This window comes from Ixodes scapularis, unplaced genomic scaffold (genome assembly GCF_016920785.2).
Source record: "Ixodes scapularis isolate PalLabHiFi unplaced genomic scaffold, ASM1692078v2 PGA_scaffold7__128_contigs__length_106722199, whole genome shotgun sequence".
NCBI classification, from domain to species: Eukaryota; Metazoa; Arthropoda; class Arachnida; order Ixodida; family Ixodidae; genus Ixodes; species Ixodes scapularis.
In genome coordinates this window covers 103,183,390-103,201,671 of record NW_024609882.1, presented here as the reverse complement: position 1 = coordinate 103,201,671, position 18,282 = coordinate 103,183,390, and the positions used below count along the sequence as shown (strand labels likewise).

General features: G+C 45.1%; 1 protein-coding gene across 1 annotated transcript; it reads right to left on the bottom strand.

The window, feature by feature from the left end:
* Positions 1–1,952: 1,952 nt before the first annotated feature.
* On the bottom strand, positions 1,953–12,966 carry LOC121833270. The gene is made up of 2 exons (XM_042286410.1): positions 12,684–12,966; positions 1,953–2,223 (listed from the first exon to the last, which is right to left on the bottom strand). The coding sequence occupies exons 1-2, from the start codon at positions 12,920–12,922 to the stop codon at positions 1,968–1,970; spliced, it is 495 nt and encodes a 164-aa protein (XP_042142344.1). The 5' UTR covers positions 12,923–12,966; the 3' UTR covers positions 1,953–1,967.
* Positions 12,967–18,282: the final 5,316 nt, after the last annotated feature.

Genomic DNA, 18,282 nt, shown 5'->3' with positions numbered 1-18,282 from the left:
GGTCAGCGGCATCTTCAGAGAGTTCTTATTACATACTTGAAACGGGTTGGGTTGGATAGAGATATCCATGTCTAGCGTGAAGTAGCCGGTCGTGTTCTTAGTGCATTCTGATACCAGCACCAACGTCTGGTGCTGGCAAGAGGTAAAGGCATGTAGCACTCAAATGGCATCGAATGTTAAGATAAGGAGTATGCAAAACTATTATAACAGTGCGAATTCTAGGAAAATTCTAAAAGTTTAGGAAAAACAGCCTCATCCGAACTCGTCGTCGTCGTTCTTTCTTCTTCTTATTTTTTAAATTAAGGAGGTGTCCCTGGATTACGAGGTCTCATTTGTTTTTCGACGGCTTGTGCAGTTTTTGAGATATCTCAAGGAGTTACCTTGTGAGTCTACGGAGAAACCGAAACTACCAGCTCCAGCATGATGGCAACCTCTCTGATCAGCTGCATGCCCATCATTTGACGCAAAGTAGGTACTGCGGTACGCAAAACGCATGACTGGCCTAGTCGCGAGAGCAGTTTGACCGAGTCATATAAGAGTCTTCGGCTGTTTTACTGCTTTCCTTCACACATATTGATTTAAAAATGTCGACCAACCACCTTTGGGCCGATCGTATCTGAAACCACCCGTTACATACAAGGTATTCACTGGGTGCCATAACAGGAGTGCGTTGTCCCCAACGCATCCCCCGGGGGGGGGGGGGGGGGGGGGGGCAATGGTTGGCCAGGCATAGGTCCTCGCATCCTTAGATCAAGCTCCTATCTAAGGTCTGCAAAGAACGGTGATCTTGAGGGTGTAGAATGCACCCTGCAGAAGCATTGTGGAAATTAACAAATGCAGAGTGCTAGACTCGTTGGCGTTCTCCGCCAAGCCACATTCAGGTGTAAGTAACTCCATGGGATAGCTACACTGCCGCAAACTGGCGCAGCTTCTTAATGGCCAATGACGGGGCAACATTCCAATGAGCTTCGCAGAACGCCACCAGGTGCAATCTTGAATTACGTCCATTTGTTTTAAAATTAGTTTTCTTGACTTTTCTGCCAGCAACCCAGGCCCAATAGTCTAGACATTTGCTTTTGGGCGACCTCCACAATGTAGACCATATCTAAACAAAGATATAAAAGCAGAATTGTTTTCCCTACCCCTTTAAGCAATAGGCACGGAAGTGACAGGCCTGTATAGAAAGAGCTATAAAGAACGGCTACTTAAGAAACAGCTAACGCGGACACAGAGTAAAGAAACCAATACAGCAATTTCTCGCTAATATGGACACCTCAGATCCCCCTAAAAATCAACCAGAATATCAGTTGTTCATAATAACGAGACAAAAAATGCACAAATTTACGCAAATTGTCTATTAAAATCATGTCTATAAAGCGGGCTATCCATATTAGGAGTATCCGTATTAACCAGACATCACTGTTCTCCTTTTTTCAGGAGGGATCGATAATCTGTAATGTGAATCTGTTAATTATAGACTTGAGCGTGTTGGTAATGTACATTGAATTAAAACGAAAGAAACACACAAGAGGACGAAACAGACGACAAAGCTTTCGACTTGCAACAACACAGCTTTCGACTTGCAACCTAGTTGCAAGTCGAAAGCTGTGTCGTCTGTTTCGTCCTCTTGTGTGTTTCTTTCGTTTTAATTCAATGAATCTGTTAATTCTAAAGTTTTTTAAATGTTTTTATTACTATCTTTTGAATACAACCATCCCGACTCCAATTGGTTCAGTAGTTGCTGAGAATGGACAAAAGGGTTACCATAGGAGATGCATTTTCTATTGTGATATCCATCTATGCGCGGAAAACATGCGAGTGAAAAACTCGTGACGTCAGGCCTCTAAGCGGCGTAATCATAGCGACCGTCACTGGTGCTATGGCGTGGCTGCGCGGCATTCGACCGCGTGATAGCGTCAGCGACGGCGCGTGCGTGTCACGGTTTTCCCTCACGTGTGCTCCACGCTTCAAGTCGGAGATGTGACTGGGGCGCGGCTCTGAGCGCGGTGCCTGGCCACTTCGACGAGGAAAGCCGCCAGGGCTATACAAGAACCCGCTAGAAGTATTTGCATGAGAGCTGCCACGTCTTGAAGCCTGAGCGGCGCGACGCTAGACAGGGACTGCAGCGGAGACCCAATCACGCCGCTGGAGTTGTGCCGGCTCTGTTCCATCATCAGGTGCTTCCACCGCTGAGGGAGACCGGACTCGGTGATCCAGCGGCTCCTGTGGAAGGAAGTTGTGCCACGCATTCATTACCGCCATCTCTGGTCACATTCTGGCATGCACGACATTACCTTCGTGCATGCCAGATGTACTCCGTTTCACTCCAAATACAGAAACAGCCGAAGCTGCGAGTTAATGTCAAACAATCGAAAAGCCTCAAAACCGCAAGTCACTGGGCCTTCCTTGCGCATGACTGGATTAGCAATTAGAGAACACGTCCGTGCACCTTACGAACACCCCGATGCTGAGCTTGTGATGCTCTTTGATTCGTCCAATCAGCTCGTAGCGTCGGCTATATTTGAACTTCCTATGAAAGAAATGATAGAATCAAGCAATAAAACAAACCTCGCGTAATGCTTTGTTCGCACAAGCGCCTACTTTATACGTCACGTAATCAAGGCTGTGTGCACATGTTAGGATAAAATGACGTAGTTACGAAAATCTTATCAAATAATGCAAGGTAAATCTCATAATTTGAAAAAAAAACCTGCGTATTAACATTATATTCAAACTTTTAACGGGACGGGATATGGCAAAACCAAGTCGTTTCTATGTAGACTGTGTTTGAAATAAACCATATTACAGTGAAATGTATGCAAAACCAAATTTAATACATAAAATGGATAGTGCGAATATATGAAAACTCAAATAATGAGTACATTCTAGTTGAAATGAAATACCGCGGGCATTTTCACCAGGAAACAACTATTTCACACAACAAATGCTTCGAGGCTACCGGCCAATACACTCATGACAAAATCATAATGGTAAAATTTACAGGAACTATGAAATACTTTAGAGGCTTGAATTAACGATTTTACTATACATATATCGTTTAATGGGCCACAAGAAAAGTAGTAAGCGAAAGTAGAAAGATAGAAACCTACATTTAGGTACGAATGTCTCAGAATAGAGCGCACAATTTCTTAACTCCTTTTATTCGAAAGCTCTATGCCCTTTAACTGCGATATATCCGCTGTAGCCGAGCACGTTAGCCGAACACAGCATACGCACTGGACTTGAGCACTACGTCACTCGGACGCAGGCACTTCTCAACAATCAATCCGTCGACAAATAGTTGCATTCACGTTCGTGGCCAATGAGTGCAGTGGCGGCACTTTTCATCACTTGCGAACGACAAGCACCACGGTGTGCCTGAATGCACGGTTGAGGCTTGGGGTCACCGCATCTGGTGCCAAAACACGTCGCGACCACGTGATTTCTCATTTTGGTTTTGAGTTGAGAAGGAAAGCTAAGGAGGAACAAGTTGAAAAATGATGTCATCGTCTTGATAATATATTTTCATCAAATAATGTTTTCCAATCTACCAATCAGCGCACGCCACTTTTGGTGCATCGTGGTGCACGCGCGACGATCGAAGTCAGACTCACGAGCTGATTGCCGAACACTTAAAGTCATTCGAGGAGAAATTACATTAAATTTCGCAGTGTGGCAGGAACATTAGTTAAAGGCCGACGTACACTTCGCGCTTTCCACTTTTTCCCGCCTGCTCCTTTCTTATATCCTCTCCACTTTTTACCTTGGTCCAACTTGGCTCCCCTCGCAGCTTAGGAGAGGGAAGCGCTAAGAGAAGTATCTTCCCTGCAGAAAACCGAGGTTGTACGTCGGCCTTTAAAAGATTATTCAGTCGCGAACGAAGCAATATATTCTGAATAATGCAATTTTTTTAAAGAATATAGCCAATGTTTCAGAAGACTCGGAGATATCTACCAAAGAGTGTCGCTGAGGAAAAAGTAACCTTTCTTGAGAAAAAATTGCCAGGCACGACAGGCATCAGGGATTGTTATCTAAAATGTATTAGCTAATGTTTTAATTGCCAAAAATAAACATATGGTTTCAATTAGAAACATGCTGACCGACATCAGAAACCCCTCAATAAGTGAATGTTCCAAAGATTTAAAGCACTTGTGACGCGTAGGGTTGAGCTAAATGTACTAGTGTGCAGTAAGCTTAAGCTTTCGATGATAAAATGCAGATCATAAGAGTGTGATATGCGTTCTCGCATTGCGAGACTTGTGTCTCCTGCATGACGCGGTACGCGTGACCTCAAAGCTCACTGACGTTTAGTCCATTCTGAGGAGAAAAACTCGCTTGTGTGAGTGAATCAACGAGGTAGAGGGGCTTAGAGCGATAAACCGGGGTTCCGGTCTGCACTCGAAAGTGACCCCCATAAGGCGGCTGCCATTGTACGCAAATTTGACCACTCGTCACATGACCAAACCAAATGCGTGACGTCAGAGGAAAGATGGCAGCGCCCATGAAGCGGCTGGCCCCAGCTGTGCCGGAATGCCGGAGCTTGTCGGATGCTTTGTTGGTTGTCGTTCGTCTCGGCGAGTTGATTTCAGGCGCAGAAGCCGTCATATGAGGCCGGTCGACAGCGACTTCAGAGTTCAGCGTGGTGTCTGACGTAGGTACAAGGTGAAAATACGGAGGAACGGTGTGCATTTCGCTGGTGACCGACGGCGATATTGCCACGGAAGAGACAATCTGCCCTACGTTGCTCGCACCTCGGATTGATTCGAATACCGCTAGGATAAAATTTAAGGCGACGTTTCTGTGCTCTCGTTGACCGTCGGAACCTTCGAGATCTGCAGTAAAGCGTGTGCAATATATTTGGATACACAGTTTAGCGACGGAAATTGCGCGACTCGTGCTTGGCAGTGTGCAATCGTGGTGTCGCTTCGTTCAAATGCCCCAAGGCTCACTTTGGTTGTGCGGTGCACCGGAGAGCTGCCTTGCCGCTTTTAGTTCCCGTGTCGTGCTAAGTGATACTGTTCTGCTTCCCAAATTGTTTCGGCGTAGACGTGCCCTTTTACGGAGCACAGGTGTGCGGCGCGCCTAAGAGCTGCCTTCAAGCTGGTAGTTCCTGTGCCGTGCTTTAGGTGATGCTGTGCTGCCTACTAAAATGTTCTGGCGTAGACGTGCACCTTCACTGAGCACAGGTGTTGCAGTTGGTATTGAGTCCGCTGGTCTGTCGCACGTTTCGTCGACACCAAAGTTTCAACACTCGTTACGCGAATTGCAAGCTGTGTGGACATTTCATCGCGCGCGTTACCTACCCAGTCCACCCATTCACGCCGCTTTGCGACGGCAGTCTGCAGCGGCTCATTACCAGAAAAGTGGTCTCACATCGATTTCAGTTCAGCTCGTCCACGGCAGTCGCCAGACCCCGAAGGAGAGGATTTATTCAGACAGAATGCCACTAAAGCAGTGCAGCTTCTTTAGTGGTCAGGATAGACTCTTTTCTGTCTGTTTTGTTATATTGTCTCGGATGCTTGCTCCAGTCCTATTTTCTATCAATATTTACTATTCTGGAAAGTTTTAGGCCATGCTCAGCTGTCATCGTATGTTCTGGTGGAGGTGCTGCACACTTTACCTATAGCCCTTCACTCTGTGTCTACTCTGGCGGCTCCTCACCCGAGTTGCCCGATAACAAGACACGGGTGGCACATTATCCCGAGTCTTAAACCCCCGGCGAGCCGTGAACCAAGTCCTATCCCGAGCCCGGCAGCAAAATTGCAATACGAGCGAGTACCACAAGGGCGAAACTCGGAAATACACCACGAAGAACTTGAAATCCAAGCCAGGCGCTGCTACCAGCAAGAACCAACGGAATTAGGTCTTTTGCCAGAAAAACCAAAGCTGACTAAGCCAACAATGACAACCCTGTCGCAGCTAACCACGCTTGCTCCCACCATCGTTTGCATGCCCGTCGCACCTCGCACTCCGATGCCCTTTCACGCAAGGTGCACAAGACGTCGAGGGCTGGATTGAACAATATGACCGTGTCGCCCGCCACAGTCGGTAGATGGACAACCAGCTCCTGCAGAACCTATACTTCTCGTGGAAGAAACTGTGAGGCACTGGTTTGAGAACCGCGAATCCTCCTTAACATCGTGGGAAGTTTGCAAGACCGAGCTGAAGTGCATGTTCATCAGCCAACATTGACAAGAGAGAGCCGAATTCCTGATTCTGCCCAGGACACGGCCTCAACGAGAGCGTCACCACCTTCGTGGAGGACGTTTTGCTTCTGATCGAGCACCCACGCCAACCCTGATGCTACAGAAGACAAGAAGCTAAGAATCCCATGGTCCTCATTTGAGGGACACCTTCAGAAGCCTTGTCCGCAACCCCACGACAACAGTCGAAGGGTTCATATCAATGCAGCTTCCAACATTGAATGCACACTGCAGGCCCGAGCACGTCACTATTAAAAACTCCCCAGCGTTGCGACACTCAAGTCGTCAAGTTGCAACTTCGACGCCAGCCCCCCAGGCATCCGTGACATCATTCAAAACGGTGTCCGGGAGGAGATAAGGAAGCTAGTTCCTGCCATCAGTTGCCCGGCTTTAATTTTGATCGCCTAGATTTTTTCAGAAGTTTGACAGGCATTTCAACTAGAGACTTCTTCGAGCGAAGCAGCATTTGACGAAACGAGGGCGACTTATGCCACAAAGTCACAACGACCACCACCGGCTACCTGTTATTATTCAATGCCAATTCAATGAAATACCCCAATGCCGAAGCATTCCCGATATCGAGAAGAACCAGTGTAGGTCCGCGCTGAACAAAGTACACCGAGGAAGACGGAGGTGCTTCGAATGGTCCACCGAAAACCACTCTGCTACCACTGCATGAGGCCGACCTTGTCTACTGGAGGTGCCCGTACCAATGAATTGGCTTGCAAGGGTTCGTGCCGAACGACCCTCGACCACGTCTTGACGAGCGTCCGGGGAAGATTGAGGATTATCTTCGGCGGTCTTTGTCCCTGGTGCCGACATTAGCCCGAAGCTCGTGATCTACTTCATCTGGACGGGAGGTAAGCACGACAAAGCAGGTGAGCGGCAATGCAAGGAGAGTTGATCTGGTGTCGGTTGTCGCCCAAGGACAATACCTAATAATTTGCTGGCACTAATTATCTGCGTCCACGCCATGAAGCACACAATTTCCAACTTTGAGGGAGAATGCCGCTCAGTGACCTTAAAGGGGTCATGAAACGCTTTTCCAACTTTTTCCTGTTTAGCTTTCCTCCTCAACTCATAAATCGCGCATTCCACCAAAAGAGTTAAACAAAACGAAAAAGGGGAGACCCCTCTTTCTCGCACTGTCGTTTGTGTAATCCGGACACATCCATTCTCCCCCTAGAAGATTAGCCTGTCGCTCAAAATTCAGACAAAAGTTGCTTTCCCCACCCCGTTCATTCCGAAGCTGACAGTGCTGTTGAAGCTACGTAATCGTTGGGCCAGCCACACTTGCCACGTGAGCGTGGCAAATGTGGCTGCAGAGAATGAAGTCAGGTGATGAAAGGGAGGCGGCTGATTGGTCCGGCAAGCGCGTAGCTTCCACCACAATGTCAGCTTAGGGGTGAAGGGAATAAGTGAGGTCCGGTTGCGTGTGACGTCAGTTTGGACCCGATGATGCGCTTTTGGGACCGCGGATGTATCACAGTGAAAAGGCAGAGAGGTCGCGAAGGGGAGGAGGTACGAAATAGTCCGCTCTGTTTTCAAATTTTCGCACTGAAAGTCAGGCTTTTGACTTTCTACCTTTTTTTCCTTTGGTCCACTGAACAATGTGCTATTAGTAAGATCCCAATCTAAAATGATTTATCCCAACCCAAAAATCGTTTCATGGGCCCTTTAAGAAATAGAATGGTTGGTTTCTCTCAAAAGTGGACTGCAAGCATCACGAGACTTCACTTTGCCACACAAGACTTGCACAAGTTGCAGTGGTCGTGGGATGCACAATAAATCTCCATTACGAGATGGAAGTGAAATGGCTTGGATAGCAAACATTGTTGCCAGCTATCAAGTCAACGGTACAGCAAAAGGCATAGCCATATAACCAATACATGCCCGAGCTTGCTGCATTGATGCAGAAAACTACCAGGGAAATTTCGCGGATTAGAAGCCAGCCCTGCAGCTTCAGTGCATCAGATGTCAGTAGGCGCACATGACGTATGATTACAAGACTGCATCAGTCGGTCAAAGTTGCTACTCGACCAAACTGAACACAGACGTGCCAGGAGCGTCATCCCACAACAAGGTCCACAGGTATTACGATTGAACGCCTGACAGGAGACTGTCGCAGAAAGAATTCGTTCTAGAACCATTAACTAAGAATCAATAATTATGTAATGCAGTGGAAATAAACATTTGATACACTAACCAGATAAACCTATTTCCGCTTGCCTTTATGCCTTGAGAGTTTATACACCAAGAATTGTGTTCACCACACGCGCAGGTCCTTTTGAGGACACTCGCATCTCTGACCCTTCAATATTAATTGATGGGACATATCAGACTGGCAGACTTGTTGCATTGGGTTGCACTCATTCCACTTTTCCTGAACACACCTCTGAGCATGTACTTTAATCGTATGTGTTGATGCATTGTTATGTAGCAGGACACTTCCTATACGTAGACCCTCTGCAGAAACCCATCAAGCAACACAACTGTTGCCATTTTTTTTTCGGCGTAAAGCACACAAATGGGCCCCAGTTCACGTCAAATGCTAATGCAGCATTCGAGTCCAATGGGCGCTGAGCCGAGTTCACAGTGATGGCGGACGTAACATTCTTGTCGAACAAATGACCAAAGTATGAAAGCCTGGGGTAATTAGAGTAGTAGCTACTGTAAATTGTTTCATCATAATTTGGCAAACAGCAAAGGCTACAGTCTCGGTGAGCCAATATGCACGTTGGAGAGAGGCACATGACAACATGTCATTCAGAGTGCTCGTCTGCACAGATTTGTCACACACCTTCGCTCTGTCTATCTGATTGGCTCGAGGGGGCTGTGGCGGTTGTCCTTTTCCAGGTTACAATGATACGAAGTATAGACAACCCACACTTTTAAAAAAAAAGGCTATTGAAGAGACCGAAAGGAATGGTCAACATTTTTCAACAAGACTGCTCTTCAGGCAAGGGATGAACACAAATGTGAATCATCTTATCCATGTAATTAGACCAAGTAAATAATTGACTGACTAATACAATGCAGTTGTTATGAAAAAAAGTATTGCTGCAATAAATCCTGCGAAAGTGGAAAAGGTGAGTTAATCTATGCATACACCAAAACAGTTGTTATTGCAAGTCGAATAGCTTTGAAGCAGGTGCCTGCAACGATTTATTCATCCCCACACTCAATAAAACGTAATCCTCGTAGCTGAAAATAAGTGTGCACTTCGCACTCACCAAAAAGGGAAGAAAGGCGATCGAATGTAGAATCGCCGATTAGCACAAAGGGCGCAGGAGCTTCCTCGCTAAAAGTTGCTATGGTTATTCGGTGACGCAGGCCTGAAACAACTTCTCCTAGGCCCTAACGCGACGTATACCTTTCGCGTCGATTCATAGACATTTCAATGTTCAAACAAAGCTAAGAAAACGCGAAAATTTCATGCTAAAAGCACTCAAAGTTTTATCGATTCTCGAACACATCCCGGAATCCGAGCACCGGTACGGCGATACGGCTGATGCTGTCTCACAGGTGTTAATATCCATATGATCCAGAGCGATCTTAAGCAAACAGGGTATAGAGTCTCATTCCTTCATATTTTCACAATATACCTGCGTCAGCGAGCACGAAAAAGCCCGAAATCGTCGGAAAGCCGCTGCACATCACGGCTGCCGCGCACCGAACAAACTCGCATCCGCCAGCTCTGGGCGCTGCCATCTTACCTGCGACGTCACGGCTCTTGTGAGGTCACGTGACGAGTGGTCACATTTGCGTAAAACATGGCGGCAACCGGGGGGGTGCCACTTCGGAACTTCCGGTTTATCACTCTAAGCCCCTCTACCTCGTTGGAGTGAATAGACCATCAACGGCGGAGCTGAGCCGAGTGCCGCTGTCAAGCACATCCGCCGGTGAATTTGCCATCAGTTTGCCACCAGGTGGTGTTCCAGTCTTTCATGTCTCAGAGAGCTTCCGGTTTATAAAAATGATGAACAAAGGCCACCTTAACACCGCTGCATGAAATGAACATGAAACGTTTAACCACTAACTCTCCAGGTGAGCGCCAAAAGAACCAAGGAATGCGAGATCTGTTAAAATGCTTTGAGGGTTCCTGTAAACCCACTTGCCCCCTCCAAGATCTAATATTGTACAGCGGAAAGCCATTCTTAAATCTCCAACTTTGTTGTCCGTGTAGCACTTATGCTTTCTATCACTGGCGACATAAGCAAGCTCAAGAGGCTTGCAAAGACGGTGCGTCCGGAAGTCGCTTGGGACGAAGCAGCAGTTCGTGTTTGTGAACAGCAAAAGGGTCTACACCAAATGATTGACAAAATGCACTGTACCACAACCCTTTTAAATAAGAAAGGCTAGTGGCATCACTCAGTACGTCGCAAGCTGCCGTCGCTGCGGCAGCTTGAGCAGCAGGAATCTTTACCGCGAAACGTATGCGGTGAGCGCTACGTGCTTCGCGTTGTTATCAGGAACGCATTATGATCAATAATCTGGCTTGGATGCTTGTTTTGTCATTGCACTTTATTGAAATGAATTATCTGCTGTATGTTGTATATGTTACATCTGGTGTAACACATACAACAGCTACATCTGGTGTCCCACAGGGATCGGTACTCGGACCTCTCCTATTTTTAATTTTCATTAATGATCTGGTCGAAAAAGTTTCTTCTAAAACAAGATTATATGCCGATGATTGCGTTTTGTACGCAGATGTTTCATGTAATGCTGACGCCCTTGCTCTTCAAAGTGATTTGGACAGGATTGAAGCTTGGTGTTTTCAATGGCGTATGTCTTTGAATATATCGAAATGTGTCTATATCAGGTTCACAAGAAAAACGAATTTCTTCCCTTCTTCATACACCATTGGTGGATTGCCCCTCATCCTTTTAAATGAAACTAAATATTTAGGAGTTATTTTTTCGTCAAATTTAAGTTGGAATAAACATGTTGACCATATAACCGCCAAGGCTAGTCGATCGCTAGGTTTCATTAAACGTAATTTTAGATTGGCCTCCTCGTCACTGAAAGAAACCTTATATTTTTCACTTGTTTGATCAGTTATTGATTATGCGTGTACAATATGTGACCCCTATAGGTTCAACTTGGAGGAGCAGATTGAAAAAATACAGAACCGTGCTGCAAGGTTTGTTACCGGAAATTATGATTTCAGGACAAGTGTAACTGAACTGAAGTCATCGCTGGACTGGAGGCCGCTGAGGCACAGACGTCAGTACCTTCGTCTAAAACTTCTGCATAACATCTTCCACAATAATACTGGTATATGTAAATCAACACATCTTCTAGAACCTGCTTATGTGTCTTTAAGGGTGGACAATTCAAAAAAGATCCGTCCATTTAAGTGCAGAACTGATGTTTTGAAATTCTCTTTTTTTCCACGGTCTGTTGAGGATTGGAATAAGCTTCCTAATGACATTGTAGAAACTTTGATGCCAGAGCTGTTCTTTTAGAAAATTCAATTAATTGTTTAAATTTTCATCTGATTTAGTCTTTATAAGTGTAGTAGTGTTTTCTTCTTTCTTTCGTGTATAACGATGTATATTTTGCATGTTATTTTTGTGCCCCCCCCTACTGTAATGCCTTCTAGGCGATGTAGGTACTTTAATAAATTAAATTAAATTAAATGTGTGATATGCCCTTTTTTATTTATTCGCCGAATGTAGTTTTCAGTGAAGACGACGACACGAAAAAATTCAAGAAGTCCGGCCTGTGAGTCACAATTTCCCCGCTAAATTTAGGGCGAAAATTTCCCGGCTAATACTAGCGGAGCAATTTCCTCGCTAAATCTACCAGAAAAATTTCTCCGCCAAATTTCACGGAAAAATTTCCCCGCTAAATCTAGCAGAAACATTTTCCCCCTAAATTTTGCGGGGAAAGTTTTCAGCTTAATCTAGCGGAAAAACTTTACCTCTAAATTTAGCGGAAAAATTTCCCTGCTAAATATAGCGGAAAAAGTTTCCCCTAAATGGAAGGCGAGCAGGAGAGGAGGGGCATAGCCTCCTCTCCGTACCTTCCCCTCCCCCTCCTCAAGAGCTGCGCTCTAATTCGGTGTTGCAGGAAGTTGTAAACGGCTTTCATTTTCTTTATCGTAGCATGTTATTTGCTATTTTCTTGACCTTTATGCAGTGCTATCCCGTGTGCATTGTTATGCTTAGGCTTTTCATACATTTGTTTACGTTTCGCAAGTTTTCATTATTCTGCCTTCGTATGTGCCACGCTGAGTGATGTGCGGAAGGGGGGGAGGGGAGGGGGCAAGGTGTCGACGCCTCATCAGGTATTTTTAATTGCCTTTTCAGACGGTCCCTAGACAACTGTCTGATGTATGTTGTCTGAATAAAACATTGAATATACAGCTACGCTGTAAAAGACCCTGTGACGCCATAAAGATCCCTTGCCCCCAGCGTCTGCTTCACGGTCGCTTTTAGTGATGCGACAACGCAGTATAACAGAGACACTTACCGCACGTGAATGGCCCGGATGAAATAGCTGTCCATGTTTCGGTTTATCCACATGCACATGGCCGGGTTGACGACGGTCTCCTTGGCCATGTAGAACTCCCCGCGCGGCATGCTCTTGTAGAACTTCCCCACCCAGTACGTGAAGGTGAAGGTTTCCAGGAAAATGACCCTCTTCTCTTTCAGGACCTCGTCGAACATGAACTTGGTGAAAGTCTCGCGCGGAGACAAGATGGTCCGCATTCTCTTGGCTCGTTCCAAAACCTGTTGGTGGTCTTGCCGTGTCGACATCTACAGATGATAGTTCACCATATTGAGACAGTTAGACTTTTAGTTATATAGGAACCGTGCAGTAAGTGCTAGGACAGGTAGCTCTATGGAGTGATGTATTCACGGACCACAGACATTCTTGGAGAGAACGTTATTCAGCAATCAAGCTGGTTGTTAATCGACATCGTGTTTTGAGACTTTTGTGTTTTGTACCTCTTTGTTGCCTTTGTTTCGGGTTTCAGGAGGTGCACTGAGTATCTGCTTCTGGGTATAGTGGTCAGCAAACCGAGCGGTAGCAGCAGATAACGCTAATAAAAGCAAGGAAGTATGCGGCTGTAAACGAAACCACAATGCGTTTTCTTGTTCTTCTCTCACAGTCGTAACTTGCCACAGTGGCTTCCACCAGGTACTAAAAAAAGTTTATCACGGTGACATGCATCTTTTTTTTTTTTGCCACAAGCAAACATAAGCGCAACGATTATTGCAAACTACTCATGAACCTGATCTAATTTGCTTCCCCCTGAATACTAAAAATAAAAAGCAGGTCCAGATCAAAAGTTAATTAGAAGTTTTATTTCATATCTGAAATAATATATGAAATGTCAGAAAATTGTTGAAAAGGCTGAAATTTTTACAACTACAAATTAAGTTTTGAATATTTCAGGTGTCCTTTAAGGCATAGAAAGACGAATTTGTAATTTCGCGAATGAGCAGTTCAGGCAAAAATATTCTATAGAACAATTTTCAGCAAATCATATTTTGCTGAAAACCAGTACTTAAGTACTTTGATGGTTACCGACTTCTAATGAAAGAAATCTGCTCCAATATGTCTAACGTTTCTGCATGCACTCCTTGATAATGGTATCAAAAGGATTCTCACGCTCACGAAATCAACCAAGCGTGATGAATGGCTCTTGACGGTTTTATTTAAAAAAAAAAAATGCGTGGCGTGATGGTAATGGGCAGGGTTAGCTGGTCCAACATTTTTTATATTCCGTCGTGGCTGACTGTAAATTCCGGTTTGGGGGGTGCCAACTTAGCGCAACAGTCCTCAGAAAGCGCTTCCGACTGAGAGTGTACTTCAAAACTTTTTCCCCCATATGCGTATTTTCTTTTCACAAAACAAATGTCGGTTTTGTCTTGCTGTGCATTGAGTCAAACAATTGTATTTTTATCGTTAAAATTAAGAATTGTCAGTGCACATGGTCGGCTGAGTGTTGTATTTTTTTATTTTCTGGTTTTAAAATTTTATTTAAAAGCCAATCTTAACACACTTAATGTGTAAAAAACGACGACGGTGTTCAGCTAAAGTGGAAGCTTTTCTATTTAACTCCTTATTGAAACCTTTTCACTCAAGTCCTGGTTAACAAATCGTGATCGTTTTGCTGTTCACCGTGGTCTTGGCTGTCGATTGCCTGGTCTGCAGCCGACGGTGAGTTCCCGGAAACGGCATCCAGCCCTACACTTTACTCTGTCGGCTCGGCATGGAACAACTTTGTCAGCAGACGACGTTTCAGAGTCTCCAATTATGACTAAACCACCTCTAAGGCAATCTGTTAGCGGGACTGAAGATTCGTCACCGTCTAACGATCTTCTCAAAGACGCAGCACCGTCATCGGCAAACAAAATTTTATCCCAGTCAAATGGCCACGTACAGACAGCAACAAAGATGAACCATTTGAAAATGACAAACCATCTTGCTACTTGGTGGGTGACTCAATCGAAGGGGATGAGGACACGACTCCATTCATTGTGGTAACTTACAATAAAAATCGTCCGCCTCGGATACCTGTGGTGCTCAAGCACATGTAAGCAGTCCTTCTGGATTACAAACCCCAATGCCGTTGCCAATAAAAGCCTCAAAATCACAACAACAACAACAAAAACTTTTTTCTGACGGTATCGACAACAGTGTTGCGGAATGTGCACCCCCCTCTCATTCCAATTCCATTCCGGGGAATTACAGTTTTCGATAATTCAATTCCTTTTGACTCCTAGGAATGGGGACACTGGGCTCATTCTCACTCCTGGAATGGCTGAATCGTTTCACACCATTCCTCTAATTCCTAAAAGTAAAAATTGGCGCTTGACAGCAACATTGTATTGCCGCCATAAGCAGCATAAAGCTGACATTATCAGTTGCAGAACATTAAAAAAAAAAAAGCTAAATGCCTCAAAAAAGCACTAATTTTACTCAGCGGAGCGCCGGTGGCACAAAGTGTTCATTTCCATTGTACTGCAAACATTGAGAAAGCCCCTTGATCTATCGATGCTTGTTTAAGGTGCAACCCCACCATCCATGACGTTTTGGCGCTTTTTTGACGGCGTATAACTTTCTTTCTATGTATCTTACAAATATAAAGTTAATGTCAAAATAAAGAGCTGTTTTTCAACAATTGTTGCAAAACAGCTCTTTAATTGTTGTTCTTCAGTTGTTAGTTATTTATTCAGCTTTTTATAGACCACAGTCTCTAATATTGAAAAAAAAATATTTCTTGAGTTATAACGTCTCATCGTCCACAATATTTTACGTGAGCGTTCGCTTGAATGCAATTAATTAAAAAAGTAAGCAAGGAACTGTACGCATCATTTATATTTTAAAATAAAAAATAAAGTTTAAAATGGTATTATTTTATGGCGCTATAAAAACGGAATCACGTCAACTAATCAAAATAACGAGACATTAAATTATGAAGCATCCTTGGATATTACATTTTCCAGAACATTTATATTTATATATTACACGTTAAGAATGTTATAAGACCTCAAACTTTTCCCATTCAGTTACGGTAAATTGTAGTTTCTTATATCAAGTACAGATGGCGACAACTTGATGGGCGTCTTTCGTCACATGCCGCTTGGAACGCCACGTGAAAGACAGAAAAAGCGCCAGATGTCCGGGTGTTAGACACCTGGATGCCCGCTTTGAGCAAGCCAGTGATGTTAGAACAAGCGCGAGGCTGCGGGTGCGCCACAGCTACTTTTGCGCGCGTTCTACTGTGCGTTGGTACACATGCCCGACGCGATCCAAATGAAACGGGCGCCATGAAATGCATTCTGCCATTTCAGATTCCGCCGCGTATGCGAAAACATTTTAATGTTCTTATTACTCGCAAAAATCATTTTCACAATGAAACTATACTTGTCGGAATGCTTTGATTGTATTTTGTTTCAAGAACCACCTCAGTGGCTCTTAAGTGGCAATGACATTAAAACAAAACACACAACATTAAATTGTCTTACCGCTCATTCACACTGGAAGCGGATCCGCGTTCGCAAAGCGGTTGCGAACGCGGTTGTATAAAGATCCAGTACAATTGCACGCGCACTAGATGTCACCGAGTGCGCGTGCAGTTGTACTGGATCTTTATGCAACCACATTCGCAACCGCTTTGCAAACGCGGATCCGCTTTCAGTGTGAATGAGCGGTTAATAGAGAGTTTTAGTAGACCGTTTTCATCTTCCGCTCCGCTCTGAGGGTGCCAAACTGCGCATGCGCGGCCCGCTTCGCCGGAATGGAAAGCGGAGGTCCAAAAACGCGTTTTAGTAGAGCGTTTTTCTTCAGCGTAAGAGCGTTTTGAGCGGGTTCGAAAAATTTGCTTGCGTGGCCCCACAAGTGGACGTTTATAGTACTAGTAAGACAAAAAAACCTAAGCGTTAACACCAAGAGAGTAAAAGGGAGCGTGATTGTAGAGGTAGTAAAAACGAAGGCGACAATAATGAACACAAAAGAGTAGGCACACACCTGAAGAAATATTAAGCTATAAAATATAAATATAATCGTTCCACCTTGTGTGCGAGTGAAGCCGAAGGTATAAGCATGAGCGTGTTGCTCTAAACGGTACTTGCACTGCACGAGCGCGCGTGCTTATCAAGGACGCTGAAAGGCCGGCACTCGCTCTTGTAGCTTCTGCTCCACTCGAATTAAAACTGAAACAGATTTACTTATTCGAAGTAGAAAAATAAGAGAAAAGGACGAAGTTTGCGCATTGCGAGCACATCCTTTTGCGTAGTACGAGTACAGTGTTGCTCAAGGCTAGCAAGGCATCTGCACGATGAATCCCCGCTGTTCTCAAGGAAGGAGACTTCTACTAACGATATTAAGCTGGCGAGACATCGAATCTATGATTCGTATCCCTCGTGCCATCAAGCGCCGAAGCTTCCTTTCCGAACGCGGTTTGCTGGATATTTCCAACGTAGAAAAGAAACCCTTTAGGAAGCTATCCTGCTTAAAGAAGGACCTGGCTGTTCTGCATGCGGGCCTCCAAATACCAGCACCCGACAGATCGGCGCAGGGTGTTGCCGATCTCGCGAGACGCTTTGCATGGTTCTTCCTCGACTGGCCTATCCCAACCGTCTGTTCGTACTTGGATGAGCGTTTGGACGGAGCTTGTCGGTGTTCTTCAGTTCTGTGAACCTCATCGTGGGTCACATCAACGAGAGGTTCGGCCACCTGCTCGCTGACATGAACAAACATAGGTGGTTGACCCTGGCGAAACTAGAGCTGTGCTCACAGGTGAGACCATGCATGGTTTGTGTAAATTTCGCGTATCCATTGTTTCTAGCACAGCTGCTCTGTCTGGTGAAAAGTTACTTTTTTCTATACGCCAAAGGTGTACATGGGCAATGTCAGGACAAGTCACGACGAGCGCTTTCGTAATCTATGAGTATTAGTAGGCCACTTTTATGAGCCCTCTTTGCTCTACTTTACGCTCTGCGAAAAGCATTGTCCCCACCGCGCATGCGTGGCCCGCTCTGAGTTGGAGCGTATAGTTAGAGGAGTGAGCGTGCGCTCCGCTTCACAAGTTGTAGAGCGGACTGCCCTCAGCGTCCTTAGCGTGATCGCTCAGCTCTCAAGATGGCTGCACTTACTCAATACGCGTCTATCTTTTTGACCGTGACCTCAGCTTGAAAGAGGTTGAATCAAGAAGTAAAGCGTACGCCCCGCGCGTAAAAAGTAAACCATTCGATTTGAGTTCTATGTAACACAAAACAGCATAATCAAACGAAGTGAACGAGTATCACTTTGCAACCAGCACGGCGTCGGTAAAGTCGTCGCGTTTTGTGGACGTCCTATGGCTATGCAGTCAGATGTACGGGTGCGCGTGCTTGAACGCCTATTATACCTGTGCATGCGCCCTCCTGTCGAAAATGTCACTGAAAGCTGACCACGAGCATAGCGCTCGCAAGCTGCACCAAAGAAACCATTCCCTCTCAGCTTCATTTATTCACACTCGCTCGCAACTTTTGAATTGTTTAACTTTCCTCTAGAAATGTTTGCATTGGATTTCCTTGGTAGATTTAGAAAATAATAGAAACTTGAATGCAGCCTT